Source organism: Bos mutus, chromosome X (genome assembly GCF_027580195.1).
Source record: "Bos mutus isolate GX-2022 chromosome X, NWIPB_WYAK_1.1, whole genome shotgun sequence".
Lineage (NCBI taxonomy): Eukaryota > Metazoa > Chordata > Mammalia > Artiodactyla > Bovidae > Bos > Bos mutus.
In genome coordinates this window covers 117,849,143-117,861,811 of record NC_091646.1, presented here as the reverse complement: position 1 = coordinate 117,861,811, position 12,669 = coordinate 117,849,143, and the positions used below count along the sequence as shown (strand labels likewise).

At 39.8% G+C, this 12,669-nt stretch overlaps 1 protein-coding gene across 3 annotated transcripts in view; it reads right to left on the bottom strand.

Annotated features, from left to right (window-relative positions):
* The window catches only part of PCYT1B (phosphate cytidylyltransferase 1B, choline), a 147,786-nt gene that overhangs the window by 59,736 nt on the left and 75,381 nt on the right, over nt 1-12,669 (bottom strand). For all 3 annotated transcript variants that reach the window (XM_070366008.1, XM_005890191.2, XM_070366009.1), the window contains exon 3: nt 9,487-9,603. In XM_070366008.1, the coding sequence (XP_070222109.1) occupies nt 9,487-9,603 (117 nt within the window). The remainder of the gene's footprint in view (nt 1-9,486; nt 9,604-12,669) is intronic.

The window sequence follows — 12,669 nt, the reverse complement described above, 5'->3', positions numbered from 1 at the left end:
AGGATAACAAAGGAATATTTTGAGCAATTCTATGCCTACAAACATGGTAACATAGGTGAAAGTAACCAATTCCTTAAAAGACACAAGCTGCCAAAATTAACATTGGAAGAAAGAGACAATCTGAATAGGCTTCTATTAAAGAAATTCAATCAGTATGTAACAACCTTCCAAAAGAGAAAGCGCTAAGCCCAGATAGGTTCACTGGTAAATTCTACCAAACAGTAAAGGAGAAACAGTAACAGTTCTCTAAATCTCTTCGAGAAGTTAGAAACAGAAGGAAGCCCTCCTAATCCATTCAATGACATCAGCATTACCCTAATATTAAAACCAAATACCTTATAAGAAAGGAAAACTAGAGACTGCTACCTCTCATTAACACAGATAAAAAACTCTTTAACAAAATATTAACAATTAAAATCCAACAAGACATAAAAAGAATCATATACCACAACCAAGTGGGATTTATCCAAGGTAAACAGACTCACAGATATGGAAAACAAACCAGTAGTTACCAGTGGAGAGAAGGAAGGAGGGAGGGACAAGAAAGGGGAAAGGAATTAAGAAATACAAACTATTATTTATAAAATAAGTAAGCTATGAGGATATATTTACAATACAGGGAATATAGCCAATATTTTATAAGTATAAATAGAGTATAACCTTTAAAAATTATGAATCGCTATATTGCACTCCTGTAACATATAATACTGTACTTCAATTTTAAAAATACAAAAAATAATGTAATGTATCACATCAATAGGCAAAAGAAAAATCACATGATGATATCAACAGATGTAGAAATAGCATTTGATAAAATCCAATACCCGTTCATGATACCAAAAAAAATCTCTTAGTAAACTAAAAATAGAGGGGGACTTCCGCAACTTGATAAAGACTATCTACAAAAACCCTACAGCTAACATCAAACTCAAATGGTGAGAAAATCTAACTTTTTCCACTAAGATCAGGAATAAGGCAAGGATGTCCCCTCTCACCATGGCTTTTCAACATTGTATCGAAAGTCCTAGCTAGTGCAGTAAGACAAGCAAAAAAAGGAATCTAAATACAGATCTTATACTGTTCATAAAAACTGGATGAAAATGGATCATAAATAAAAAACCAGAACACAAAAGTATAAAACTTGTAGAAGGTAACATATGAGAAAACCCAGATGACCCTAGGTGTGGCAGTGACTTCTTATATACAACACTCAAGGCACAAATCAAAGGCAACTGATAAACTGGACTTCATTAAAATTGAATATTTCTGCTCTGCAAAAACCTATATCAATGAAATAAGACAAACCAAAGACTGGGAGAAAATATTTGAAAAAGATACAACTGATAAAGGACTATTATTGAAAGTATACAAAGAACTCTTAAAACTCAACAATAAGACAATGAACAACTGGATTAAAAACAGCAAAAAAGATCAGAATAGACACCTTGACAAAGAAGATATGCAGGTGTTAAGCAAGCATATGAAAAGATGTTCAACATCACATATCATCAGGAAACTGCAAAATAAAACAATGAGCTATCACTATGCACAGATTAAAATGGCCAAAGTACAAAATACTGACGATACCAAATCCTGGTGAGGAACTGGAGTAACAGAAATTCTCATTCATTGCTGATGTGAATGTGAAATTGTACAGTTACCTTGGAAGACTGTTTGGCACTTTGTAACAAAGCTAAACATACACTTAACATATGATCTAGCAATCACACTACTAGGTATTTGCCAAAATGAACTGAAAAAACCTACTTGTAGATGTTTATAGCAGCTTTGTTTATAATTGCCAAAACCTGGATGCAGCCAAGATGTCCTTCACTAGGTGAATGGATAAACAAACTGTGGTACATCCAGACAATGGTATATTACCCAGTGCTAAAAAGAAATGAGCCAACACGCCATGGAGGAACATTAAGTGCATATTACTAAGTGAAAAAAGTCTATATGAAAAAGATACAGACTCTATGATTTCAATTATATGACACTCTGGAAAAGGCTCCAAAATCACTGCAGATGGTGACTGCAGCCATGAAATTAAAAGACACTTGCTCCTTGGAAGGAAAGTTATGACCAACCTGGACAGCATATTAAAAAACAGAGACATTACTTTGCCAACAAAGGTCTGTCTAGTCAAAGCTATGGTTTTTCCAGTAGTCACTTATACATATGAGAGTTGGACTATAAAGAAAGCTGAGTGCTGAAGAATTGATGCTTTTGAACTGTGGTATTGAAGAAGACTCTTGAGTGTCCCTTGGACTTCAAGGAGATCAAGCCAGTCAATCCTAAAGGAAATCAACCCTAAATACGCATTGGAAGGACTGATGCTGAAGCTCTAATACTTTAGCCACCTGATGTAAAGAGCTGACTCACTGGAAAAGGTCCTTATGCTGGGCAAGACTGAAGGCAAAAGAAGAACTGGGCAGCAGAAGATGAGATGGTTAGATAGCATCACCCACAAAAGGGACACAAGTATGAGCAAACTCTGGAAGAGAGTGGAGGATAGGGAAGCCAGGCCTGCGGCAGTCCATGGGGTTGCTAAAAGTCAGACATGACTTAGCCAATGAAAAACAACAACAGGCTGTATTTTGCCCTGATTTTGGCTGACTCCTAGCATGCACTTTGCTCTGAATGGCTGACTCCTAGCCTCTACTACTCCCTGAATGGCTGACTCTAGGCCTGTATTTGCTCTGATTGGCTGACCGCTAGCTAGTACTTTGCCCTGATTGCCTTACTCCAAGCCTGTACACTGCCCTGATTGGCTGACTCCTAGCTTGTACTTTAGTTGATGAAAGCAGGGAAAACCACGAGGTCATTCTGATAATGACCTAAATCAAATCCCTTATGATTATACAGTGGAGGTGATACATGGATTCAAGAGATTAGATCTGGTAGACAGAGTGCCTGAAGAACTATAGATAGAAGTTCATAACATTGTACAGGAAGAAGTGACCTTAATCATCTCAAAGAAAAAGAAATGCAAGAAGGCAAAGTGGTTGTCAGAGGAGGCTTTACAAATAGCTGAGGAAAGAAGAGAAATGAAAAGCAAGGGAGAAAGGGAAAGATATACCCAACTGAATGCAGAGTTCCAGAGTACCAAGGAGAGATAAGAAGGCCTTCTTAAGTGAACAATGCAAAGTAGTAGAGAAAAACAAAGAATGGGAAAGACTAGAGATCTCTTCAAGGAAATTGGGGATATCAAGGGAATGTTACATGCAGGGATGGGCATGATAAAGGAAAGAAACAGTAAGGACCTAACAGAAGCAGAAGAGATTAAGAAGAGGTGGCAAGAATACACAGAAGAACTGTACCAAAAAAGTCTTAATGACCAGATAACCCAATGGTGTGCTCACTCACCTAGAGCCAGACATTCTGGAGCGTGAAGACAAGTGGGCCTTAGAAAACATTACTATTAACAAAGCTAGTGGAGGTGACAGAATTCCAGCTGAGCTATTTCTAATCCTAAAAGATGATACTATTAAAGTGCTGCAGTCAGTATGCCAGCAAATTTGAAAAACTCAGCAGTGGGCACAGGACTGAAAAAGGTCAATTTTCATTTCAATCCCAATGAAGGACAGTGCCAAAGAATGTTCAAACTACTGGACAATTGTGCTCATTTCCCATGCTAGTAAGGTTTTGCTCGAAATGTTTCAAGCTAGGCTTTAGCAGTATGTGAACTGAGAACTTCCAGATGTACAAGCTGGATTTTGAAAAGGCAGAGGAACCAGAGATCAAAATGCCAACATTGGTTGGATCACAGAGAAAGCAAGGAAATTCCAGAAAAACATCTACTTCTGTTTCATTGACTATGCTACAACCTTTGACTGTGTGGATCATAACCAACTGTGGAAAATTCTTAAAGAGATGGGAATACTAGACCACCTTACATGTCTCCTGAGAAACCTGTATTCGGGTCAAGAAGCAACATATCCTTACATGGAACAACTGACTGGTTCAAAATTGGGAAAGTTGTTCAAAAAGGCTGTATATTGTCACCCTGCTTAATTAACTTCTAGGCAGAGTTCATCATCCCAAATGCAGGGCTGGCATGAATGAATCACAAGCTGAAATCAAGATTGCTCGGGAAAATATCAACAACCTCAGATATGCAGATGATAACACTAATGGCAGAAATGAGGAGGAACTAAAGAGCCTCTTGATGAGGGTGAAAGAAGAGAATGAAAAAACTGGCTTAAAACTCAGCATTCAAAAACTAAGATCATGGAATCCAGTTAGATCATTTCATGGCAAATTAAAAAAAAAAAAAGTGGAAGCAGTGACATTTTACTTTCTTGGGCTCCAAAATCACCATGGACAGTGACTGCAGCCATGAAATTAAAAGACACTTGCTCCTTTTAAGGAAAGCTATGACAAATCTAGACAGCATTCTAAAAAGCAGAGACATCACTTTGTCAACAAAGGTTCATACAGTCAAAGCTATGGTGTTTCCAGGTGTCATATATGGATATGAGAGTTGGACTGTAAAGAAAGCTGAGCGCCAAAGAATTGATGCTTTTGAATTGTGGTGCTGAAGAGTCCCTTGAGAGTCCCAAGACCCTCTTGAGAGTCCCTTGGACTGCAAGGAGATCCAACCAGTTAATTCTAAAGGAAATCAGTCCTCAATATTCATTGGAAGGACTGATGCTGAAGCTGAAGCTCCAATACTTTGGCCACCCAATGCGAAGAGCTGACTCATTGGAAAAGGCCCTGATGCTGGGCAAGATTGAAAGCAGGAGGAGAAGGGGGTGGCAGAGGATGAGGTGGTTAGATAACATCATCAGCTCAAAGGACATGAATTTGAGCACACTCCAGCAGACAGTGGAAGACAGAGAAGGCTGGCGTGCTGCAGTCCATGGGGTTGAAAAGAGTTGGACACCACTTAGCAACTGAACAACAACAAGAGAATTTAAAATACCAAGAGTCAACTCTAATGTATTAAACTATGGGCTTTGGCTGATAATAATGTGTCAATGTAGCTTCACAGACTATAAAAAATGTACTACACTGCTGCAGGATGTTGATAATGAGGAGGCAGTGTGTGTGAATCTTTTTACTTTCTGCCAATTTTGCTGTGAACAAAAAATTTTCCTTAAATTTTGCTAATTTTTGAAAATGTTAATATTTACAATATTCCTTAAATTACACATTTTATAACTATTTAAACTTAGGATGGAAAATTTTAGATGTCAATTTAAAAATTTTTAAGAAGGCGTATCAGTTCAATTCAGTTGCTCAGTCGTGTCTGACTCTTTGAGATCCCATGGACTGCAGCATGCCAGGCTTCCCCGTCCATCACTGACTCCCAGAGTTTGCTCAAACTCATGTCCGTGGAGTCTGTGTTGCCATCCAACCATCTCATCCTCTGTCGTCCCCTTCTCCTCCTGCCTTCAATCTTTCCCAGCATCAGGGTCTTTTCAAATGAGTCAGTTCTACACATCAGGTGGCCAAAGTTTTGGAGCTTCAGCTTCAGCATCAATCCTTCCAATGAATATTCAGGATTGATTTCCTTTAGGATGGACTGGTTTGATCTCCTTGCAGTCCAAGGGACTCTCAAGAGTCTTCCCCAACATCACAGTTCAAAAGCATCAGTTCTTCAGTGTTCAGCTTTCTTTATGGTCCAACTCTCACATCCATACATGACTATTGGAAAAACCAAAAGATGGTTATAGTTTTTCAAAATTCTTTTTGGCATTGTGGGGAACGAAGAGTGAAGACTCTTAGTCTAAGACAATGGTTTTCAACAAAGGCTTCATCATCCCCTAGGATGCATTTTTGGAAATTTGTAGGACATCTTTAGTTGTCACTATAATTGGAAGCAGTGACTGGCATTTAGTGGGCACTGTGCTGACAATGCTAAACATCTTCCTAAATGTGGAACAGCCCCACATGAGAATTTTCCAGTATCCTGTAAGATTTCTGAATGTCTCTGTACAATTATTTTTAATTATTTGAATCTAGGCCCTAACTTTGTTTTACAATAATTGCAGAGTATTACTAAACAGCTGTGATAAATGCTGAATTTTAGGAACTTTCCTGGTGGTCCACTGGTTAAGAATCCACCCGTCAGCACAAGGGGCATGAATTTGATCCCTGGCTGGGAAACTAACATCCCATGTGCCCCGGGGCAACTAAGCCCGTGTACTGGAACTACTGAGCCTGTGCCTCAACTAGAGAGAAGCCTGATAGATGAAACTAAGACCCAGTGCAGCCAAAAACAAATAAATAAATAATTTTTTTAAAAAAATGCTGAATTTTAGAGGAAGGCAACTACTATATACATAGAAGGAAGACTTCTTTTTCTTATGAACAATTCCCCAAAATGCATTTGCCACAGCCATGCCATTCAGCATTTGAGCTCCAATACCACCCCTGAAGAACCCTGCCTACATACAGGAGGTTGGAGATTGTTTAACAGACTAGGAATCAAACACAATTAAATTAGTGGAGACATATGAAATACAAGCTTACACTGAATTTTAGTAGGAGATTGGTTGCAAAATACTTCATGATATTTCCAGTTATTTTAAACAGGATAATAATAAATCATTGGAGAAAATAACATATTGAAATTATTTATTATTGTTTACATTGCTTCGAGGTTTTCACTCTTACTCTGTCACTGTCGCCAGAAGTCTACACACATTTTTACAGCTTCATGTTTTATTGTTTCATTTCCCATCCATACTCTAGTCCCTGCTGCCAAGTCACTTCAGTCGTGTCTGACTCTGTGCGACCCCATGGACTGCAGCCTACCAGGCTCCCCCGTCCCTGGGATTCTCCAGGCAAGAACACTGGAGTGGGTTGCCATTTCCTTTTCCAATGCATGAAAGTGGAAAGTGAAAGTGAAGTCGCTCAGTCGTGTCCGACTCTTAGCGACCCCATGGATTGCAGCCTACCAGGCTCCTCCATCCATGGGATTTTCTGGGCAACAGTACTGGAGTGGGGTGCCATTGCCTTCTCCCACTCTAGTCCCTATCATCTACCAAAAGATATGGTCTCCACGGTTGTCTTTGTAGTTTAACATTCCCTTGGCTTCCACAGAGAATCCATGTAATAGCCATTGAGGAGGTATCTACCTTTCTTAAAACCCAAACGAACTTTTTAGCCAACCCAATAAATCGGCTAGAGAGGACACTGGTCACTGCATTACTTGATGCTGCTTAGGCAACAACCCTCTGAAACAGAACTCAGAGCAGCCAGAGCTGGTTCTTCACCAGGGAGCAGTACCAGCTCTAGCTTTTGAGAGCTAGGCAACGACTGTGTGGCTCCTTCTGCAGTTATTCTCCTTCCCTTCTGCTTTAATTCTTGGCTCTGAACTCCTGTCCATATTCACCTCTCTCAGTTCTACATCACCTGTGCTTTTATGAAAAGCCTCCTTAAGAGACAACAAGTCAATAAAACAACACACCTAGTTGTAGCCACCACATTTCCCCCTCTTGTCCCAACATTCTTATCTGGGCTGGTGGGAAGATCACTGCACAAGGAAGGTTCTGTGCTCTGGCTTCTGTGTGCCCTTACCTTCGTTTAATTCTCTGCACAATTGTCAGTGCTTCAAAGGGTCCTCACCTGACCTCCACACCTGAAACACCCCTGCTTGCGCGGCCAGTCACCTTTCCCCTTAACCCTATGTAACATTTCTTCATAGTACCTCTCCTCCAGATTGTTACTGGTCAGTGTCTGCCTCCCCTTCAGACTCTAAGTTCTCTGAGGACACAGTCTGTTTTGATGGTGGCTGCATCCTCAGTGTACAGAAGAATGCCTGGCTCACAGTAGGAGCTCAAGAAATAGTTGTTAAGTGAAGGAATCATTCAGCAAATCAGTGAAACCACTGCTGCTGAGTAACCTAGAGAGCTGCTGTTGTTAATTTACTGCTTTCTCCAGCTTACAAGAATGCACTGAAAGTCTATTTCCTTTGAACTTACTTTTGATGTGCTAATCCAGGGCCAGGGCAGTGTTCCTGTTAAGTGTTACCCACACCTAACCACTTCCAAATTCGGGTTGCCAAAATGACCAAGGGCTTCCCTCATAGTTCAGTTGGTAAAGAATCTGCCTGCAATGCAGGAGACCCCAGTTCCATTCCTGGGTCGGGAAGATCCGCTGCAGAAGGGATAGGCTACCCACTCCAGTATTCTTGGGCTTCCCTGGTGGCTCAGCTGGTAAAGAATCCACCTGCAATGCAGGAGACCTGGGTTCAATCCCTGGGTTGGGAAGATCCCCTGGAGGAGGGAAAGGCTACCCACTCCAGTATTCTGGCCTGGAGAATTCCATGGACTGTATAGTCCATGTGGCTGCAAAGAGATGGACACGATTGAGTGACTTCCACTTTTCAAAATGACCAAAGCCAAACCATTGCAGAGGTCTCCCCAGGACCCAGAAGCTTAGGACCAGACTCCAGGTGGTAGTGCTCACATAAAGAATGGTTTTCCACTCAAAATAAAGGAAATGAACAGAGATGGGTCCTCTGCCCACCTTGGGTTCCCTCTGCATGATCTGTTCAGTAACCATTGCCTCTTATCATCTCTTCCTTCTGGAAAGAATTCTATTCAGGAACCATATGGTCACTATGTTCAGCAAAATCTGCAAACAATTCCTCCTAAGTATTCAAAAGTAGTTTCAAACTTGTGAAAGACAACAAAATACTGTAAAAAACAGATATGTAGTCTCTTACTATCACCTTGCTCCCTCACAGGAGAGGTGTAAGTGTTGGTGGTATCTAGTTCATGTAATGCCACAAAAAATGATCATGGTAAAAGGAAATGCTGCTTCCAGAAGCTACAGAGAAGAGACCCAGGTCTCCCAGATCAGCCACTTTTCCTTTTACACAAACGGAAATCGGTAGGCCTTTTGGAAGAAGAAAATTTCAACCTATGTCTAATTACCCTTCTCTCTCCACAGCTTATGAACTCAGTCACTTCCTTCAGTGTAAACCAAGATTACTTGCATATATAAAACTCCATTTCTTTAACACATGGCGTATAAATTCAATTAATCGGGACTGTTGTAAGCCACTACCATTAGCACAACACTGTCCTAAGTGCTGTGGGTCACACCAAAGGAACAGACAATGACCTTGCTCAACATTAATCATCCTGAGTTTCCTCCAGTCTCCAAGATTTGAAATCAGAATAATATTGCTTTTCTCTTAACCCTCTAGGAAATTTCAGAAATAGGAACTGGAACATTCCTCAAACACAAAAAGAAAGGTATTAATGGAAAACACGAAGCAGTTACACTTGGTGGTATTATTAGTCTCTCTTTCTCTAGGAATCAACAGTTTATAATCTCATGATATAATTTCTCCTATGGTGTTTTTAAAATCTCATGTTAAATTTCAGGCAGTAAACAAGGAACCCAATATAGGCTGAATTGGGAGCATTAACAATGGGAGGTTTTAATGATAGAAGTCTGAAAGGGCTTCTTTTCAGGAAGAACATTATATAAGAGTTTTCTAGACAAAGAAAATGCACTTCTTACCTCCTACCAGCAGGTAGCTGTTGGGAAACAGTGTTTTTGCTTGCATAAGTGCCCTTGCATGACCTGAGTGGAAGAGGTCAAATATTCCATCCGCATATACTCTCACGGGCCTGTCAACTGTGGAAAAAAGAAAACATCATCAACAGAACTGCAGAATAAGGAATCCCAGTCACCTGATCCTTCTGTCAGTACAGCACTGTAAGAAGGTTTACCTGGAGAAAACACAATGTCTACATACCATCAGTTGCATATTAGTGCATGAAATTAATTTTACCAAGAAGTTCTTTTCAGGACATCAAAGCAGAGTAAAAACATAACAAAATTAAGATTGACCCAGTATGCACATTTTTAACTGCAGAGCACTGGGGAATTGTCTCGACCCAGAGTAGAGTCTCAGGTGGCTGAGTGGGCAGATTTAGACAGACCAGGCATAACCAAAGGGTTAGCAGAGTCAAGCCAGCAGGAATATCAAGGTAGGAGTGACTGGGGAGCTCAATGAAAGGTCAAACAAGTTCTGGCAGTCCCAAACAAAGATCCCTAAGTCCTATTCCCAAAGGCAAAGACGCTGCTGTGCACCTCCTCCGAGTCACCATCACACAGTGAAATTCAGCCTTGGTAGAAGTAGTTACACCATAAAAATTGACAAGTGTTCAAGTCAGGGCTTAATTCCCTCTGCAGGGCCAGTTGTTACACATTTACCACTGCACAAAGGTCACTCCCTATCCTCTTTGACATCCTAAGATATGGGGCAGTGGGGGGCGGGGCACATGCTCCAAAGAGAGGAGAGTCAGGGAGTAAAAGTTACACGTGTAGTGCTCAGGGATAGAGGAATGTGATCCATACTACAGTTGTCCCTAGGGAGAAAGGTCAAGAGAGACAGAGACTCTCAGTGTGAAATATAGTGCTCTGGGAAGTGCCATGTCTTCAGGAAGAGGGACACACTTCACCACAGCTTCCTGGGAGTCAGGTGACTGTGCTCAGAAGTGCAGAGTGACACTTTTGCTGAGCCAGCCCAAAGACCCAGCACTTCCAATAAGAGGGAGACACCAGGAGGTAGAGGGGCTGGGCGCCAACGTTTACACCATTCTGGACTCTCAAAAAAACTAGAAAGTGAAAATATAGCCAACTAAGGGCTTCCCTTGTGGCTCAGCTGGTAAAGAATCCGCTTGCAATGTGGGGGACCTGGGTTCAATCCTTGGGTTGGGAAGATTCCCTGGAGAAGGGAAAGGCTACCCACTCCAGTATTCTGGCCTGGAGAATTCCATGGACTATGTTGCAAAGAGCTGTACACAACTGAGCAACTTTGACTTCACTTTCACAAGCTAAATATGGCCAACTGAACATACACACTCTCATCTCCACGTCCTCTCAAACACCACAAGAATTACAGAGAAAGAATTAAAAAGGGATAATCCCCCAAGGACATAGGAAACAATGAAGGCAATGACAGTGGATTAGAGATGTCAACCACAACTTGGAAAGTTGGTTGTCACGTGCTGGGTATCTACAGGGAACAAGAATCAGAGGTGGGGCAGATGGGGAAAGGATTGCTGGTTGGTTGGCTTTATGAGACTAAGATTCCTACTAAATTTTTAAAGACACATTATATTGATGTTATAAATTTTTCAAAAAGAAATCAATGCAAACTTCTGTTGAATGATCCTCAAGTCTGAGATTTAAAATTGTGATTATTTTTTGACATACTACAACCTCATTAATTCAGAACATAAATTGAAAGGAACGTTACATTAATACATTCAGATGGTACAATGTTTCTAATAAATTAAATTTTTCTAATAAAAAAACTTGAGAGACTTTATTTCAGATAGGGAATTGCAATTATTCCCAATTATACACCATTTTGAGCAAACAGAATTGCCTTCACAGGATTATACTGTATTCTAAATAAGGCACAGTAAATAGAAAATACTTTGAAATAACAAACTGTCTAATGAGGGATCCTTGGTTTCAAAGCTCTTATTCAATTTGATTTCAATTGAGGAAAATTTGTTTTAAGATATAAACCCCAAGGGAAAGCAGATGGCAGTTTTGCAGAAGTTTTTGTTATTGATTCAGAGGTGATCAAGATAAATAAATTCAAGAAGGGAGGAAAGAAAAGTGAAGTGAAGAATGATGATATAATTAGGCTATTTAGTAGATCTTTGAAGAGTATTTGTGGAGTTGATTTTGCAATAAGCTCACTTTTTTGAATTGTAGTGTGTCAGCAATTGCCAGACTAAGAAATTCTGCAGGACCAAAAAAAAACCCCCAAACCCTGATCTCTTCAACAAATAAACTTAGAAAAAAAAAGAAGAAAGAAAAGAGATGAAGAGGGGATCTTAGAGATTAAAAGATATATTAAAAATATCTCAACATATTGTAATGTACAGACATTATTTGGATTTGGGTTCAAGCAAACTATAAATAAATGATGACATAAGACAACTGGAGGGATATATGTAAAATACAGCTGATTCACTTCACTATACAGCAGAAACTAACACAATATTGTAAAGTAACTAGACTCCAATAAAAAAGAAAAGACATGAATCCACCACAGGTGATTCATTGTTGATATATGGCAAAACCAACACAATATTGTAAAGTTAAAAATAAAATAAAATAATAAAATATTTAGTTTCAGGTGAAAAAAAAAAGAAAAGACAATTGGAAATTGGAACACTAGATATTTGATTATATTAAAGAATTACTGTTAATTTTTTAGGTGAGGTAATGGTATAGTGGTTATATCTTAAAAAACCAGAGCTCTTATTTTTAAGACATTATACAGAAATATTTATGGATGAAATGATATGAAGCCTGGGATTTTGTTGCAAATAATTCAAGAGGGGAGAATTTATGAGGCAAGACTGGCCACAGGATGGTGGTTGTTAAGTATGGGTGATGGACACATGAAGGTTCATTATATTGTTCTATTTTCATGAATGTTTGAAATTCTCCATAATATTTTTAATAGACTGTGGCTTAACTTAACTTGCATATACATTTGCTTTAATCTTTGGTTGGAGGTTTTTCTGGACATCCTTTTAGGCATCTAGGGACTCTCCAAGGAGTCTATGCTGGGAACCACCGACCTGTGAAGCTACAGGTTTGGCCGTGATCAAAAAGTCTCTCCACACCAATGCTGGAAAGACCTTAAAGTAGCTCCCAATGACTCCCACC